This window comes from Chiloscyllium plagiosum, chromosome 19 (genome assembly GCF_004010195.1).
Source record: "Chiloscyllium plagiosum isolate BGI_BamShark_2017 chromosome 19, ASM401019v2, whole genome shotgun sequence".
Classification (NCBI taxonomy): Eukaryota; Metazoa; Chordata; class Chondrichthyes; order Orectolobiformes; family Hemiscylliidae; genus Chiloscyllium; species Chiloscyllium plagiosum.
The window spans coordinates 68261189-68280471 of NC_057728.1; the positions used below are offsets into that span (position 1 = coordinate 68261189).

A 19283-nucleotide genomic window follows, 5' to 3' on the forward strand; every position below is an offset into this window, starting at 1 on the left:
TCATTCCTGAAGAAGGGCTTATGCCCGAAACGTCGATTCTCCTGTTCCCTGGATGCTGCCTGACTTGCTGCGCTTTTCCAGCAACACATTTTCAGCTCTGATCTCCAGCATCTGCAGACCTCACTTTCTCCTCAAAGACCATCTGGAAGAGCATGGCTTGATCAAAGGCAGTCAGCACGGCTTTGTGAGGGGCAGATCATTCCTCACAAATCTTATTGAGTTCTTTGAGGATGTTACTAGACAAGTTGATGAGGTTCGAGCGGTGGATGTGGTGTATATGGACTTCAGTAAGGCATTAGATAAGGTTCCCCATGGTAGACTCGTTCAGAAGGTCCGGAGGAACTGGATACAGGGAAATTTAGCTGACTGGATACAGAATTGGCTGGTCAACAGAAGACAGCGAGTGGTAGTGGAAGGAAAGTATTCTGCCTGGAAGTCAGTGGTGTGTGGTGTTCCACAGGGCTCTGTTCTGTAATTTTTATTAATGACTTGGATGAGGGGATTGAAGGATGGGTTAGCAAGTTTGCAGATGACACAAAGGTTGGAGGTGTTGTTGACAGTATGAGGACTGTTGTAGGCTGCAGCATGACATTGATAGGATGCAGAGATGGGGTGAGAGGTGGCAGATGGAGTTCAACCTAGATAAATGCGAAGTGATGCATTTTGGAAGGTCGAACTTGAAAGTTGAGTACAGGATTAAAGACAGGATTCTTGGCAGTGTGGAGGAACAGTGGGATCTTGGTGTGCAGGTACATAAAATGGCCATCCAAGTGGACAGGGTTGTTAAGAAAGCATCTAGTGTTCTGGCTTTCATGAACAGGGGATTGAGTTTAAGAGTTGTGAGATCTTGTTGCAGCCCTATAAAACTTTGGTTAGACCGCACTTGGAATACTGTGTCCAGTTCTGGTCGCCCTATTATAGGAAAGATGTGGATGCTTTAGAGAGGGTTCAGAGGAGGTTTACCAGGATGCTGGCTGGGCTTATCTTACGAAGAGAGGTTGACTGAGCTCGGACTTTTTTCATTGGAAAAAAGAAGGAAGAGAGGGATCCTAATTGAGGTGTACAAGATAATGCGAGGCATAGATAGAGTTGATAGCCAGAGACCTTTTCCCAGGGCAGAAATTGTTAACACGAGGGGTCATAGTTTTAAGCTGTTTGCCGGAAAGTATAGAGGGGATGTCAGAGGCGGGTTCTTTACGCAGAGAGTTGTGAGAGCATGGAATGCATTGCCAGCAGCAGTTGTGGAAGCAAGGTTATTGGGGATATTTAAGAGACTGCTGGACATGCATATGGTCACAGAAATTTGAGGGTTCGTACATTAGTTTTACCTTACTTGAGGATCAATGGTCGGCACAACATCGTGGGCTGAAGGGCCTGTTCTGTGCTGTACTATTCTATGTTCTGTGTTCAATGTTCTAGATCCAGTGACCCTTCTTCAGGATCCTTCTTCTTGAGATAAGAAGTACTTCATTCTTTTGAGGAGTGGAAGGGGATGTGTGTTTTGGACAGGCCAGATCCCCTCCAAGTATTTTAAGAAAGTAGCTTAGACCCTAACCTTATCTTAATTTAAAAGCAGATATGTGTGGATGTTCTAGGTGTGATGCAGCTGGTCAAACACTCAGTGTTAAGCAAAACAGAGTCTATTTAAACATCACAGTTGAAACACATACAAAAGAAAACAGAATTTAGAATACCTTAACTGTTGGAAACTTATTTGACCTGACACAGCAACTTAACCAAGGAGCTGTTCCATTTCCTGTAACATCCCATAAACATACCCCTTTGCCAAAAGGTAAATTCAAACACATGTTCTTACAAGCAGGACAGATTTCTGAGAGAAAAGTCAGTCAATTATCAATAATGAAGCATGGAATCTCTTGTCACTGCAGCATCGTCTGTTGTTACAGCTAAATCCAGCAGCTTCCCACTGTTCCAACCAAACCAAACTAGGAAAAACATGAACTGAGAGAACTGGACACTTCCAATGCCATTGTTAAAGTAGATCTTTCCGGACATTTTGGCATCTCTACCTTTACAACCTTTCTTGAAAAACCCATGGACAAAATAATCTTTTTTTTTTAGATTACATTAGATTACATTACAGTGTGGAAACAGGCCCTTCGGCCCAACAAGTCCACACCGACCCGCCGAAGCGAAACCCACCCATACCCCTACATTTACCCCTTACCTAACACTACGGGCAATTTAGCATGGCCAATTCACCTGACCCTGCACATCTTTTGGACTGTGGGAGGAAACCGGAGCACCCGGAGGAAACCCACGCAGACACGGGGAGAACGTGCAAACTCCACACAGTCAGTCGCCTGAGGCGGGAATTGAACCCGGGTCTCAGGCGCTGTGAGGCAGCAGTGCTAACCACTGTGCCACCGTGCCGCCCGTGCCGCCCTCTTGTTAAGTGGCATCATCGTTACATGTGGAATAGAAAGTTTTTGGATTTGTAAAATATATTGCGGGCATCACGTCCTTTCACAAGATATCTCCACTTTGTTAAGCAAATTTGGGGACGGTGCAGCATACCACATTGATGTAGGACACTCCAAAAGTGGGGAATCCTGCAGTGTGTTGTCTGACTGGTCCAGACATCTGAATTTCATTTTCAGGAATAGTTTGGACTGTGCAATAATGGCTTTGGTGGAAACTTGTGTATTGCACCTCTCCTTGGTGTTAATCTGAGGATACATGACAGGTGTCAACAGCCTGGATTTAAGGAAGATAGTCATTGCCTCTCAGCAGCCAGTCTTGCATGAGAGGGCATAACAAGAAACAGTCACCTTTGAGTATTCCAGAATCTAGGATCCATGACAGCTCCCTGAACATTAGAAATACCCTGGAGTATTTGGCTGGTCTAACTGAAAGGAGGGGAGTATACAGGAGATTTACCATGATGTTGCTGAGGCTGGACAGTTTTGATTATGAAGAGGGGTTAGTCCAGGGTTGTTTTCCTTGGAGCAGAGAAGACTAAGGGGAGAAGTGCCTGAGATGTATAAATTCACGATGGGCAATAAACATTTCTCTTTGGTGGAGGGGTCGGTGACTGGGGCATAGATTTAAATTAAGGGGTAGGAGGTTTAGAGGAAATGAGAGGATTATTTTTTACACATAGGGGGTGGTGGGAATCTGGAACATACTGCCTGGTGGCGGCAGAAACCCTGATAGCATTTTAAAAACATTGTAGTGTTAAGGCTACAGGCTTAGAGTCAAGGATAAGAATGATTATGTAGTTGGTTTCGACCAGAGGAGACTTGATAACCAAAGGGCTTTTTTTTTGTGGAGTCGATCTCTGACTTTGTGTCATAGATGATCTGCACATTAAAGCAGCGCAAGCCTTTTCTTTTCACAGACACTACTGGTTGGTCATAGGGTGTTTTGATAGCAATCTATGTCAATCAATTCCACTTTGCCTCTGTGTGATACTTACTATGGCAGCAAAACTGGCTGGCCTGGTTGTCTGACTCACTGCATCTATGGGGAAGCAAATACATTGGTGCACTTTAGTGAAGGGGGCAACATTCATTTCTTGGATGTTTGAGTAGATGCCTATGAAATTCCACAGAGATCTCAATGGGTCAATAACACACAAAATGATTTGGAGATGCCAGCGTTGGACTGGGGTGTACAATATAAAATGGTAAGTGAACAGTCAGTGTGAGGGAGAATGTTGGCTAGTAAGTTTGCAAATGACCAAAATTGGAACTGTAGTGGACTGGAAAAACAGTTACCTCAGAAAACAACAGGATCTTTATCGGATGAGCCATTGGACTGAGGAGTGGCAGGTGGAGTTTAATTTAGAATAACTGTGACGGGCTGCATTTTGGAAAGGCAAATTAGGGCAGGACTTATACGCTCAATGGTAAGGTCCTGGGGAGTGTTGCTGAACAGAGACCTTGGAATGCAGGTTCAGAGTCTCTTGAAAATGGACTCACAGGCATATTTAAAAGGGACGCAAGGGGCAACATTTTCATACAGAGGGCAGTACTTGAATGGAATGAGCTACCAGAGGAAGTGGGGGGCAGCTGGAAAAAATATAATATTTAAAAGGCACTTTGATGGGTTTATGAATAGAAAGGGTTAAAAGGGATGTGGACCAAATGCTGGCAAATGGGACTAGGTTAATTTAGGATATTGAATTGAATTTGCTTTATTGTTACACCTAAAATGGCTCAGGGATCTCTCGTCAGCATGGACAAATCGGACCAAAGGGTCTCTTTCCGTGGTGTACATCTCTATGACTCTAAGCATTTTAGACTTACTGCAAACAAAGGTCTTCAGAGTGCGAGAGGAAATGAAATATTGTTCAAGAAGTCTTTGTATATTGAGATCAGTGCAGCATCATGAGTACAGGGAAAGCAGCTTATTGGTGAGTAGATTGAGTCAGTATTTGTAATCGTTAAATGAGATGAAATGATAATGTGGAGGGGATGATAAGTAAATTTGTGGATGACAATAAGATTGGCCAGATGGTTGACAGTGTTAGGTTTCAGGAAGTTTCAAATGGATTGGGCATATAAGTGGCAGATGGAATTTAACCCTGATAAATGTGAGCTGATGCACTTTGGATACAGAAAGAGAGAAGAGAATATTCTATAAATGGCAAAACAGTAGGAAATTCAAAGGAATAGAGGAAACTTGGAGGGCTTGTTCACAGATACCTGAAGGTGGCAAGACCGGTTAATATGTAGTTAATAAGACATATGGGAAACTTTCCTTTATCAGTCATGGCATAGATTATAAGAGTAGGGAGATCATGTTGGAGCTGTATAGAATCTTGGTTTGGCCATAGTTGAAACAACTTTTAAAAGATACCTTTGCTGTCTGGTCGCTACACTATAGGAAGAATCTGGTTGCACTGGAGGAGGTGCAAAAGAGATCACCAAGATGTTGCCTGGGATGAAGCATTTCAATAATAAAGAGAGGTTGGATAAGCTTGGGTTGTTTCTTTGGAGCAATGGGGAACCTGGTAGAGGCGTATGATTATGACGGGCATGACAGGTTGATAAAAAGCAGGTGTTTCCCTTAGGCAAAGAATGAATAACAAGGGAACATAATTTTAAAATGAGAAACAGGAGGTTTTTAGAGGGGATTTGAGGCAAAAACCTTTTCCCCAAGAAGGAGATTTGGAATGTACCTGCTGGGAGGATAATTGAGGCAGGAAACCTCACAACTTTTAAAAAGTACTTGGATGGAAATATGAAGTATTTTAGCATTCAAAGCTATGGACTTAGTGGAGGAAAGTGGGACTAGTGTAGGTAGCAATGTATTTTTGTCAGTATAGACGCGATGGACTGAAGGGCTTCCTCTATGCAGTATAATCCATAATTCTCAAGTGAAAATTGGTTGTTTAGTTTGTGTAGGCATTTTCTGAAAAATGGTTTGTTAAGTTTTTGTAGTAAGCTCTTTCTTATTCCAAGTTTAACAAATAATTTTTAGAATTACAGGATGGGCCAAGAAGAGTGTATATCTTGTGGTATGGGTAAAGTCATGAACATATCAGTCTTGGAGCCAGTCAAACACAAATGCAGGATGTGTCAACTAGCTTCACAAGCTTGAACTCTCAGGTTTGGAGTAAGCAACAGCTGCAATCACTGTTCTGCAGCTATGAAGCAAAGAACAATAAAGGGAGCATGTATGTGAAGGTGATAACGCGGAGATCCTAAATTTCGAGGCAGAGAGGGAATGGGTGACGACCAGGCAGTCTAAGATAACCAGGCAGGTGCAGGAGTGCCCGATTGCATCTTTCTTGTTATTCAGTATTCCATTTTAAAAACATGTGAAGGTATGGTCCTTCAAGGTACTGCAGCTGGAAATGTGTTCATGGTACCAAGGACATCTCAGTAGTTACAATGGGAGTATGAAGAAGTGAGTGGGAGCAGCGGCCGAGTTGAGGTGAACCCGGGAGACTACAGCTTATGGTCCTTCAAGGTACTGCAGCTGGAAATGTGTTCATGGTACCAAGGACATCTCAGTAGTTACAATGGGAGTATGAAGAATAGAAAGGCAATGGTGATTGAAAATTCCACAGTTAGCGGATTTGACAGATGTTTCTGCAGCATTAAACATGACTCCAAAGTGGTGTGTTGGCTCTCTAGTGTCAGGGTTAAGGATGTCACAGAGTAGCTGCAAGGTATTCTTCAAGGGAAGGGAGTCAGCCAGAAGTCATGGTCCACATTGGCAAGAGGGGTGAGGTCCAGAAAGCAGATTTCAGGGATGTGGGCAAGCAATTAGAAAGCATGATCGTAAGTACAGTAATCTCAAGATTACTCTCAATGCCATGAGTCTGTTAATATTAGAACAGGATGATTGACCAATTGAAACTTGTGTAAGGAGGCACTGCCACTAGTTCTGGAACCTGCATAAGCTGGATGGTTTACTTAGATTACTTACAGTGTGAAAACAGGCCCTTCAGCCCAACAAGTCCACACTGACCCGCTGAGGTGCACCCACCCAGACCCATTCCCCTACACCTAACACTACAGGCAATTTAGCATGGCCAATTCACCTAACCTGCACATTTTTGGACTGAGAGGAAACCGGAGCACCTGGAGGAAACCCACGCAGACACGGGGAGAATGTGCAAACTCCAACACAGACAGTCGCCTGAGGTGGGAATTGAACCCGGGTCTCTGGCGCTGTGAGGCAGCAGTGCTAACCACTGTGCCACCGTGCCGCCCATCTTAGCAGATCTGGAGACTGATATCCTCACCAAGTTGTGTAAGTGCTGTTGGGCTTTGGTTGGTCAGGAACCTGAGGTGTAATCCAAATTGTAAGGAAATAAAGTTGGTAACACAAAGTCAAGTAGCTGCTCGGGAAATTAGAAGATAGGTCAAACAAAGTCAAGAATCGAGTATGCCACAAGTATGGAATGATGTTAAAAATACAAAGGGCATTCCATTCACAAGAGAAATGATTGAAAGGCACAAACTGAGGTATACAGTTATGATAAAATTGCCACTCTAAAAACATGGCTGCATGATAACTAGGATTGGGGACTGAATATTCAAGGGTATTCAATGTTCAAGAAGAACAGACAAGAAGCCAAAGGAGGTAGAGTTGTAATAATATGAGATGGGGTCAATACATTAGTAAGGAAGGATCTCATATTTGAAGAGCAATGTGTGAAATTTGGTTCGGTGGATGTTAGAAACAGCAACAGCCAGCAAACATTGGTTGGGATATGTATAGGCAACCAAATAGTAGTGGTAACAGTGTGTAAGGTATTAAGAGGTAGATGAGAGAAACTTGTAGCCTGAATAATACAGTAAACATGAATGACTGAAGTCTACACGTAGAATGGGCATCCTAATAAACACTAAAACTCTGGAAGTTAAGTTTCTGGTGTGTCTTAAGGATGCTTTTCTAGAGCAGCATAGGAATGAGCCAACTAGTGGACAGACTATTTTAAATATTGTTTAATCTAATGAAAAAAAGCTAATTAATAATATTGTTGTAAAAGAACATTTAAAACCATAGACGTAAGAGCAGAAGTACACCATTCAGTCCATCAAGTTTGAACCAATGATCTGTTACTCCTCAACTCCACTTTCCTGCCTTTTCCCCATCACTCATGATTCCCTTGTTGATTAAAAATCTGTCTCATCCTTGAACACATTTAATTGCACAGTCTCAACATCAACTATAATAAAGAATTCCAGAAAATCATAACATTCTGAGAGAAGAAATTCTGACTTACCTCTGTCTTAAATGTGTGAACCTAATTCTGAGACTATGCCATCTAGTCTTTGACTCTCCCACAAGGAGAAATCACCTTTTCACATCTACCCTGTCAAGTCCATTAAGAAATTTATGTTTCAATAAAGACTTCTCTCATTCCAATGAGTACAGGCCCATTCTACTCAATCTCTCCTCAAAAGACAGTCTCTCATACCTGCTAACAGCCTTGTAAACCTTTTTTGGACTGCCTCCAATTCAATCAATCAATCTACCCTAAGATAAGGGGCCTGAAACCATTCATAGTACTCCATCACAGGTCTGACTTGCGCCTTGCACAGGGTTAGCAAAACTTTCCTACTTTTATATTCCATTTCTTTTAAATGTTATGAAGTTCAAGGTGTGTACTGTATCTTTAAGAGAATGCTGTTTTGCACTGACAGCTTACAAGCACCTGACATATGACTAGCTAGCAATCTCAAAGTGTACTGGAAAATTGAAAATATGCAACATTTGGCTGTGAAATAGATACCTGAGTTGGTTGCTGTTTTGACAATCTCGGACTAGGGATGGTGGCCTCCACTGTTGATAATGGAGGAAGTGATACCCACATTGGCACCAAGTTGTCCAGGAGGAACTCCAGGTCTCTGTCTGCAAAGCAGCGTACTTATTTCTCCAACTGTCATGCCTGGGGCAAATATCAGGAACAATGTAGGGCAGCTCCAGTCTAACTGTGCAAAATGGGACTTTAAAGATAGTGCAGGAGCAAGGGATGCCAGTCTTCCAGTGATTCCATGATTTTGCGATTCAATAGATATTCAGCAAGTTGTTCTTAAGATTTGGTAAGAAGGGGACAGAATCGGACATGAGGAACACCAAAGGGGGTGGGGTATGTAATTAATGAGGAGTCTGTGATAAAATTCAGCAAGAAATCCCTCAAAATGTTTGAAACAAAACACCAAAAACACCAAAACAACCCTCAGTGAGGAAGACACAAAGAGGAGCAATAATTGGGTATTTCTCACATCTGCAATCTATGAATAATAATACCACACGGATTAGTACTTAAACCCCAGCTTTCATGATAAAGATCAGTGATTTGATATTTATTTGGAGACCAAATGTAACATTTCAAAATCTGCAGATGATTACAAAAGTAAGCAGCAATCTTTGGAAGATGTGAAGGTGATTTCAGGAGGATTTGTACAGATTTGGAATGCAGAAAAATACAGTTTAGGAACAGGCCCTTTGGCACATCATGTCTGTGCCAACCATGATGCCATTCTAAACTAATCCCATCTATCTGCACATGGTATTTCTGCCAGTTCATGCACCTGCGTAAATGCCTCTTAAATATTGGTTTTCTATCTGCTTCTAGCATCTCCTCTGGGGGAGCATTCCACATTGTCTGTGAAAAAATCTTCGAGGAGAAAGTGAGGTCTGCAGATGCTGGAGATCAAAGTTGAAACTTTATTGCTGGAACAGCACAGCAGGTCATGCAGCATCCAGGGAACAGGAGATTCGACGTCTCCGCCTCCATCCTACTCCGACCTATCACCCTCACCTTGACCTCTTTCCACCTATCACATTTCCAACGCCCCTCCTCCAAGTCCCTCCTCCCTATCTTTTATCTTCTCCTGCTGAACACTCTCTGCTCATTCCTGAAGAAGGGCCTGTGCCCGAAACGTCGAATCTCCTGTTCCCTGGATGCTGCATGACCTGCTGTGCTGTTCCAGCAATAAAGTTTCAACTGTGAAAAAATCTTGCCTTGCATTGTAAATCTCCTTTAAACCCTCCCTCCTGTCACATTAAATCTTTGCCGGCACAGTGGCACAGTGGTTAGCAGAGTTGCCTCACAGTGCCAGAGACCCAGGTTCAATTCCCGCCTCAGGTGGCTGACTGTGTGGAGTTTGCACGTTCTCCCCGTGTCTGCGTGGGTTTCCTCCGGGTGCTCCGGTTTCCTCCCACAGTCCAAAAATGTGCGGTGAATTGACCATGCTAAATCGCCTGTAGTGTTAGGTGAAGGGGTGAAATATAGGGGAATGGGTCTGGGTGGGTTGCACTTCGGCAGGTCGGTGTGGACTTGTTGGGCCGAAGTGCCTGTTTCCACACTGTAAGTAATCTAATCTAGTGTGTGACTTTTTCACCCTGGGAAAACAACTCCAACCTTATTCATGCCTCTCATAATTTTATATACCTCTGTCAAATTGCCCCTCAGGTTCTGACACCCCAGCAATAACTATCCAGATTGTCCAAACTCTCCCCATAACTAGGATACTCCAATTTAAGAAACATTCATTTACTCTACCACTGATGGAAAGTTCACCAGTGTATAATTTCCAGGATTATCCCAGTTGCCTTTCTTAAACAAAGGAACAACGTTGGCTATTCACCAGTCTTCTAGGACTTCATCTGTGGCTAAATAGGATACAAATCTCTGGCATGGCCCCAACTGTATCCCCCCACTTGCCTCCCTCGCCTCCCTCAGTATTCTGGAATAGATCACATCAGGCCCAGGAGAGTTATCCAATTTTATTTTTCAAGACACCCACTATCTCCTTCTTAATATCAACATACCCCCCGTAATCTAAACTTTTTGATTAATACTGATGTGAAGTACTCATTAAGAAACTCATCCACTTTCTCAGGCTCCACACATAAATTCCCTCCTTTGTCTTTCTGTGGACCTATCCTTTTCGTAGCTACCCTCTTGCTCCTAAAATGCCTTAGCGTTCTCCTTACCTTACTTGCTAAGGATATTTCATGGCCCTTTTAGTCCTCCGAATTCCTTATTTAAGGTCTTTCCTGTTTCCTTTATATTCCTCAAGGACGTTGTCTGATTTCAGTTTTCTAACCCTTACATATGCTTCCTTTTTCTTTTTGACTCAACTTTCAATATCTTTTGTCATCCAGGTTTCCTGAATCTTGCCAACCTTATCTTTCATCCTCAAAGGGACATGCTGATCCTGAACTCGGATCAACTGGCCTTCAAAAGACTCCCACACTTTAGATGTGGATTTATCCTTAAACAGCTGCTCACTATTTAATTTCTCCAGTTCCTTTTTCGTACTATTGTACTAAGCCTTCCCTCAATTCTATAACTGTCTTAAACTTTATGGAATTACAAACATTGTTCCTAAAATGCTCCCTCACTGAAACTTTGATCACTTGGCCAGGCTTATTCCCCAGTACAATGCCAATATTGTCCCTTGCCAAGTTAGACTATCTACATATTCTTTCAAGAAACTCTTCTGGATGTATCTGCTCCATCAAAGACCCTGACACCAAGAGAGTCCCAGTCAATGTTGGGCAGGTCAAAATCAACTACTGCAACAATTCTGTTGTTTTTACATCTTTCCATGTTCTCCCTACATCTCTGTTCCTCCAGATCCCACTGGCTATTAGGAGGCCTATAGTATAATCCATCATTGTAAATTGATAAGAACATTGGAAATGAAATATAACGTGGACAAATATGATGTTATCCACTTTAATAAGAGAAACAGATAATGCAGAACATTTCTCACTGGGGCTGTGATAACTCCGACTCTGAGTATAGCTAAAATAGGCATTGTTAGATTTCTGAATCCCAGTACTGTAAAGACTTGTGGGAATCGTGAGGGTAAAAGGTGTTGAAGTATTCCATAAGTTATTAAGTGGTATTAAGTGGTAAAGCAGGTGCGACATGTTCCCTATGTTCCTTTCACATGAAATCATGAAACTGCAGCAAAGCCCATTGGACTCACTGATTGTATCTCTGGATCAATGTAAAATTTCAGAAAAATCAGATCTTCTGAAGAGGATGCACTGTAGATGCCTGGCTAGAACAATTCACAGAGGTTCCCAGTAAGACTTGGATGAAACTACCAGCAAAGTAGTTTAGGGCTGCTACCAGCTTCGATACCACCAGCATGGGATTGCATCCTAATCCTTGCCAAAGGCAGCTTTCATTGAGTAGCTGGATCTGAGAATAATCACTTTCTGGAATATAGTGGAGTAGTAGTAGAGTAGATTTTATGTGTCATTTCTACCATATACAACTGATACAGTAAAAAAACGAGACAGCGTTCCTCCAGGACCAAGGTGCTACATGGACAGCACAAACTACACCTTCATACACAGGGCTGCATAAAGAGCATAAGAAGTGCAAAGCACACAAATTACAGTGCAATCAAATAGTGATAATTAATAGACATTGTTCTAGCAGCAATTTGAAGTCGTGTAAAGAATTTCAGATGGGAAAGAGTCCGATCATACAGTGTTAACGAGCCTAACGGCTTGGGGGAAGTAACTGTTGCACAGTCTCGTTGTAAGAAACTGAATACTCCAGTACCTTCTGCCAGATGGCAGGAGGGAGAAGATTTTGAGTGAGGGGTGTGCGCGGTCTTCCACAATGCTCTTAGTCTTTCAGATGCGAGCGCTGGAACGTTGAGTGGGCACTGAGCCCTGGAAAGCTGAGTGGGCTGCAGGCCCTGGAACGCCGAGTGGTCTGGGGGCCCTGGAACGGCATGTGGGCTGCAGGCCCTGGAACGGCGAGTGGGCTGTGAGCCCTGGAACGCTGAGTTCCGGTTTCCTCTCACAGTCCAAAGATGCGCAGGTTAGATGAATTGGCCATGCTAAACTGTTCATACTGTACAAGTATGTGTAGGCTAGGTGCATTAGTCAAGGGTAAATGTAGAGTTAAAAGGTAGGGGGATGGATCTTGGTGGGATACTCTTTGGAGGGTCGGTGTGGACTTGTTGGGCCGAAGGACCTGTTTCCGCATTGTAGGGAATCTATGATGCTTTGAGGTCAGGCAGCGAGCCAAGGAACAGAGCATGGGCTGCAAATTCCAAAACAACAGTTCGGCTGCGAGCCCTGAAACGTTGTGCGGGCTGCCTGCCCCAGACAGGCTCATGGATTGTGAGCCGCAGAGTGGTGTGTGGGCTGCAAGCCCTGGAATAGTGTAAGGGCTGCAAACCCTCAAATAGGGTTATAGGCCCAGAATGGCATGTGGGATGCCAGCCTCAGGACTGTGCGTGGGCCCCGGAATGGCATGCAGCCTGCCAGCTCTGGAATGGTGCACGAGCAGTGAGCCTCTGAAGCGGTGCATGTGCTTCAAGACCTGGAACAGAGTGGGGGCTGCGAGTCCCAGAGCAGCATGTCAGCTGTGAGCCGTGGAACATGATGTGGGCTCCAAGCTCCTGGAGCACAGTGTGGGTAGTGAGCCCCAGAACGATGCGAGTGCTGCAAGCCCCGGGAATGATGCGAGGAATGCGAGCCCCAGAATAGCGTGTGGGTTACGAGCCCATGAATGGCGTACCAGCTGCAAGCCCAGGAATAGGAAATGGCTGCAAGCCCCCAAACAGAGCATGGACAGTGAACCCCGGAACGGTGTGTGGGCTGTGAGCCCCCGGTGCGGTGCATGGGCTGCAAGCCCCAGAAACATTGTATGGGCTGTGAGCCCCCGGTGCGGTGCATGGGCTGCAAGCCCCAGAAACATTGTATGGTCTGTGAGCCCCCAGTGCGGGGCATGGGTTGTGAGCTCCGGGAACATTGTATGGGCTGTGAGCCCCAGGAAGATTGTGTGGGCTGTGAGCCCCCAGTGCGGGGCATGGGCTCTGAGCCCCCAGAAAATTGTATGGGCTGTGAGCCCCCAGTGTGGGGCATGGGCTGTGAGCCCCAGGAAAATTGTGTGGGCTGTGAGTCCCCAGTGCGGGGCATGGGCTCTGAGCCCCCGGAACATTGTATAGGCTGTGAGCCCCCAGTGCGGGCATGGGCTGTGAGCCCCGGGAACATTGTATGGACTGTGAGCCCCCAATATGGGCCCATGGGCTGCGAGCCCCAGAACAGGATAGGGCTGCAAGTCTCAGAGCAGCACACAGGCTGCGTTCCCGAGAACAGAGTGCAAGTAGTATTCATGTTGGAAAAAGACAACGTTGTCGAGGAGAATACTGAGATACAAGCTACTAGATTAGATGGGATTGAGATTCACAGGGACGAGGTCTTAGCAATTCTGGAAAGTGTCAAAATAGATAAAGTCTCCTGAGCCAGATAGGATTTATCCTTTGATTCTCTGGGAAGCCAGGGAGGAGATTGCAGACCTTTGGCTGTGGTCTTTATCTACAGTACTACAGTACTGTGGTCTTTGTCTACAGTAATAGTGCCAGAAAACTGGAGGATAGCACATGTTGTCCCTTTATTCAAGAAGGGAGTAGAGACAACCCTGGTAATTATAGATCAGTTAGCCTTACATTAGTTGTGGATAAACTGTTGGAAAAGATTATAAGAGATAGGATAGTCAGCACGGTTTTGTGAAGCGTAGGTCGTGCTGCACAAACCATATTGAATTCTTTGAGAAGGTGACCAAACAGGTGGATGAGGGTAAAGTGGTTGATGTGGTGTATATGGATTTCAGTAAGGCGCTTGATAAGGTACCCCACAGTAGGCAATTGCACAAAATGTGGAGGTATGGGATTGAGGGTGATTTAGCAGTTTGGATCAGAAATTGGCTAGCTGAAATAAATCAGAGGGTGGTGGTTGATTGGAAATGTTCATCTTGGAGTTCATTTACTAGTGGTGTACCACGAGGATCTGTTTTGGGGCCACTGCTGTTTGTCATTTTTATAAATGACCTGGATGAGGGCACAGAAGGATGGATTAGTAAATTTGCAGATGACACTAAGGTTGGTGGAGTTATGGACAGTGCTGAAGGACGTTGCAGGTTACAGAGGGACATAGATAAGCTGCAGAGCCGGGCTGAGAGGTGGCAAATGGAGTTTAATGCAGAAAAGTTTGAGGTGATTCACTTTGGAAGGAGCAACAGGAATAAAGATACTGGGCTAATGCTAAGAATCTTGGTAGTGTAGATGAGCAGAGAGATCTCGGTGTCCAGGTACATAGATCCCTGAAAGTTGTCACCCAGGTTGGTAGGGTTGTTAAGAAGACAAATGGTGTGTTAGCATTTATTGGTAGAGACATTGAGTTTCGGAACCATAAGGCCATGCTGCAAGGGGTACAAACTCTGGTGCGGCCACATTTGGAGTATTGTGTACAGTTCTGGTCACTGCATTATAGGAAGGATGAGGAAGTTTTGGAAAGGGTGCAGAGGAGATTTATTAGGACGTTGCCCCGTATGGAGAGAAGAACGTAGGAGGAACGGCTGAGGGACTTGAGACTGTTTTTGTTAGAGAGAAGAAGGTTGAGAGGTGACTTAATTGAGACATATAAGAAAATCACAGGGTTAGATAGCGTGGACAGTGAAAGCCTTCTTCCTCGGATGGTGATGGCTAGCACAAGGAGACATAGCTTTAAACTGAGGGGTGATAGATATCAGACAGATGTCAGAGGTAGGTTCTTTACTCAGTGAGTAGTAGAGGTGTGGAATGCCCTGCCTGCAACAGTAGTAGACTCGCCAACTTTAAATGCATATAAATGGTCATTGGATAGACAGATGGATGAAAATAGAATAGTGTAGGTTAGATGGGCTTCAGGTTGGTTTCACAGGTTGGCGCAATATCCAGGGCCGAAGGGCCTGCACTACACGGTAATGTTCTATGCTCAGTGAGCATAGAAAGGCGTGTAAGCTATGAATTTCGGGACAGAATGCAGGCAGCAAATCCCACAATGGTGCATGGGCTGACAGTCCTGGAGCAGTATGTGGGCAGCAAGCTCTAGAACAGCGTGACAGGAGGCAGTCCCAGGCGGAGACCGGCGCGAGGGAGGCTGTCCTGGAACTTACCTTGGTACAGAGCGGATTGGAGGCTTGGAGCAGATGGCTGTTGGACTGCGGTCTGGTGCAGGCGGTCAGACTACATGTGGAGGCATTCTGCTGAGCTGCTACAATGTAATGTTGAATTTTTTTACTTTACTGTAATGTCAATCCTTTCATAATGTCTTCTTTCAAACTTATTTTTTAAATTATTTTTTATTTCTCTACTGCATCCAAGATTTGTACTTTGGTACTTGTACCTAAGGTGGCACCATAAAAGGCAGCATTTGTAAAAGCTTTTCACTGTACTTCTACAATGTGACAATAAAGGATATTCTGTATTCTATTCACTAATTTCATTACTTTCATGTCAAAAAGGATAACAGGATTGTTCTGTGCCATCATTATATAGATTGGGGTGATCTGCAAACACATGGCAGTGATCCATCGAGTCAGCATTGTGCTTGACACTTCTTCTCTACTTCTGATCCTCTAAGCCTATGCTAATCTTTTTACTTTCGCATGTGTTACTCTGGGCTCTCCACTGTTCCTAAATATCTTTGCAAGCTGAATGCCTATTATACACAATTGTTTATCTGAGCTGGTATTTTCATGAGTATTCATGAAATCCAAGTACAAATGTAAAAATGCCTCCTGATTCTAGCAATCAGGAAATTTGACCTATCTCTAAAGTTTTCAGAATTGGATTGCTAAAGTCCATTCCACCATTGAGATTCATAATTATGGCCTCCCTCAAATGCAGTTCATCTGCCTGGCTCTTGGAAGCAGCACAAGTTTTCATCCATTTCAGGCAAAGACCGTGAAAAGTTTTGATCAAAGAATGATTAGGTAAAGGATGAAAGGAAGAGATATTTGAATGACAGAAATGTTAGTCTTAAAGGACTGAACTGACATGCAAAGAAACAAGGAAACAAAATATGTGCCAAGAGCAGTTGTGCTATTATTTTAAAGCATAAATAAGGAAGGAAAGAGAAATTTAGGAGTACAAAGAAATAAATAAAAATGAGTTTACAGTCAAAATGATTGAACTCAGCGTTGAGTCTGGAATACTGTAAGTGCCTAATCAAAAGATGAACTGCCGTTCCTCAAACTTGCACTGAGTTTCGTTGGAACATTGCTCTCAGCCAAGGATGTGAGCATGAAAGCAAGACTGGGGTGAATTAATGTCACAGATCCCCAGACACTTCAAGTCATGCTTGTGAACTGGACTATGATCAGCACTACCCAATCAGCATTAGGTCTCCCCAATGCAGAGGAGTTCACCCTGTAAGTAGTGATTACAAAATACTAAAATTAAACAAAAATCACAAATTGCTACTTCACTATGGAATGTTTGGTGCCTTGAACAGTGAGGAAATGAAAAGTAACATGTTACATCTCAGACATGAAAATGATAATTATTAATCTCTTCACAAATTTTAAGTTCATTCTTTCATTTTGTATTGGAAAGATAATTATGTAGTTTCAAAACAAAATTTTATGGAAAATAAAAGCCACTGGAAGGAGTCTTCCAGGCTCACATGAAGTTTAGAAGGACAACCAGAGAACTTCACTGGGTGGGCAGCAAATGTTCTGTTTCAAGATGGTGGGTTAAAGTTTTAATATTATGTTCTTATATGGGTCAGCCTACTTATCTTGGAGAAAGTGAGGACTGCAGATGCTGGAGATCAGAGTCAAGAGTGTGGTGCTGGAGAAGCACAGCAGATCAGGTAGCATCCAAGGGGCAGGGGAATTGACATTTTGGGCATAAGCTCTTCATGGTTCCTGATGAAGGGTCCTTGGATGCTGCCTGATCTGCTGTGCTTTTCCAGCACCACACTCTCGAAGCCTACCCATCTTGAAAACTCAGGAACCTCTGTGTCTTCATTAACATGCCATGACTATCACCTATAATGTTTTACCTGCTGGAATTACATTTGTAGGTACAATATTGTTAGGCAAATATGGGTAACATATTCATAACCCAAAAATATCTCTGGGGTGTGTACTTGGTGGAATACACTTCTTCCTCCAAAATCTGAGTAAAAGGTTCCTCAATAATTTGACTCCTTCATAACTAAGCTTTGTGCAAGGGCTTATGAAGTAAGGTGTGAAGCTTGACCAGGTCAACAAACTCATGAGAGGTGTCAGTAATATGCAGTCCTGCTTGTTCTTTGATACTTAGTGTTAAGGGATAGCGCCTCACCCAGGTCAACAATGGCCTAGTAATCAGACATCAGCAACATCCAGCAGAACTACTACAAACCAGGAGCAACTCATATAAACATTGTGAGTAGAGTGCCAAGTCATTTGACAATAACGAATCTGGGAGATGGAAGCACAAGATATTTCAGAGTCAGAATTCCCATTTTTGACTCAGCAGAGAAAAGTGACACAAATTTTAAGTTCTTCATGTTTGTGCTCTGATGCAAAATCCAAACTCATGATGCAACTCATCAATTACAGTAATCTTCACAGACAACAGCAGAGAAAATCTCTGTTCAGGGGTATTAATCGTATGGATATTGGGGATAATTAGGAGGCTTTGTAAATACCTAATCATGGGAAATATTCAATGTTCCCGTATAACTTGCAGATAATAGCATGAATTTAACAAATGTAATCTGCATGCGCCTGAACATACAGTTTTAGAACAATGCAAGGATGCAATTTGCCTACCACTTAATTAATGCTGCAATATTTTCTGTCTTCTTTTCAGTTACATGTTCCCTTTCTTTTCTCTTTTTCTCTTTCTCAATTTCTTTTTGTTTCTTAAGCTTTTCCATCTGATGCGTATCTTTCTCTTCTTTCCATTTTTCAAAAGCCTATCAGAAAAAGGACATTTAGTTGAATTGTTCGTTAATGTAACTACTAGATTAACACATCTCTGATTAGTCGAAAGTGAGGGCTGCAGATGCTGGAGATCAGAGTCAAGATTAGAGTGGTACTGGAAAAGCACAGCAGGTCAGGCAGCATCCAAGGAGCAGGAAAATCGACGTTTAAGGGCTTTTGCCCGCTGTGCTTTTCCAGCACCACTCTAATCTTGACATCTCTGATTAGTCCGCATTGCTAAAAATGGACAAAACAAAGCCTATCATGTTAGATATTTATGATTAGGAAAGTAAAAGTTGGGTTCTAAGGACCAAGAACAAGTGTTTCTTATATTAAATACAAAATTTGAATCAACAATCAAAATTTTAATGGAACTGATGTTTTTGCAGAAGAGGAGGACAAAATCCAGCCAGGAACCAGTTTGTTTATAGAGGAGGAGGGACTGTCATAGATGTTTAACTCAAACAAAACATAAGCATCCTACTCCGGGGTTCCTGACCTGTCATAGAATGCAGAAGTGAGTATTATCCCCTCCATCAATGGAACGATCTCTAGATAAACAGGCTATTGTAGGGGTCAGAATGGCTGAATTCTAAATTAATGTTATGGTCTTAAGTTTAAGCACAGGTAAATGAACATTAATAGGTTGTACTAAACGCAACACAGGGCATGGGTGTGGATAAGAGAAAACTTATTCAGACCAGTTCCATCTTTTTCTAATATCATCATTGCAACGGCTTCTTGCACAGATGCTCAATAGTGATTATTAAAAGTATAATTAATCCTTTACCCTATAAAGGAGTACAGTGAAGCGCTGTAACCCATCATTGGGAGAAAGAGGGTCTCAAATCAAACAAGTGTGGTGGAAGTGATCGAAGAATTGAGCAGCACAAATGCGTCTTCTTCAAAATGAATAAAGTGACACAAGAGGTTCAATGATTTTCCATATGAGGGCCAGAAAGGTGGATGGAATCTCACTTGGGTGTACACCTCATCACAGCAATGAGAGGGGAAGCAGAAAGAGTATATTGAGGGCCAGGGGAAATGTAAGGACTGCAGATGCTGGGGATCAGAG

At 43.3% G+C, this 19283-nt stretch overlaps 1 protein-coding gene across 4 annotated transcripts in view; it reads right to left on the reverse strand.

Annotated features, from left to right (window-relative positions):
- Positions 1-19283, reverse strand: part of LOC122559357 (microtubule-associated protein 9-like) — a 179314-nt gene that overhangs the window by 32971 nt on the left and 127060 nt on the right. For all 4 annotated transcript variants that reach the window (XM_043708800.1, XM_043708803.1, XM_043708801.1 and 1 more), the window contains one exon: positions 18056-18201. In XM_043708800.1, coding sequence (XP_043564735.1) covers positions 18056-18201 — 146 coding nt within the window. The remainder of the gene's footprint in view (positions 1-18055; positions 18202-19283) is intronic.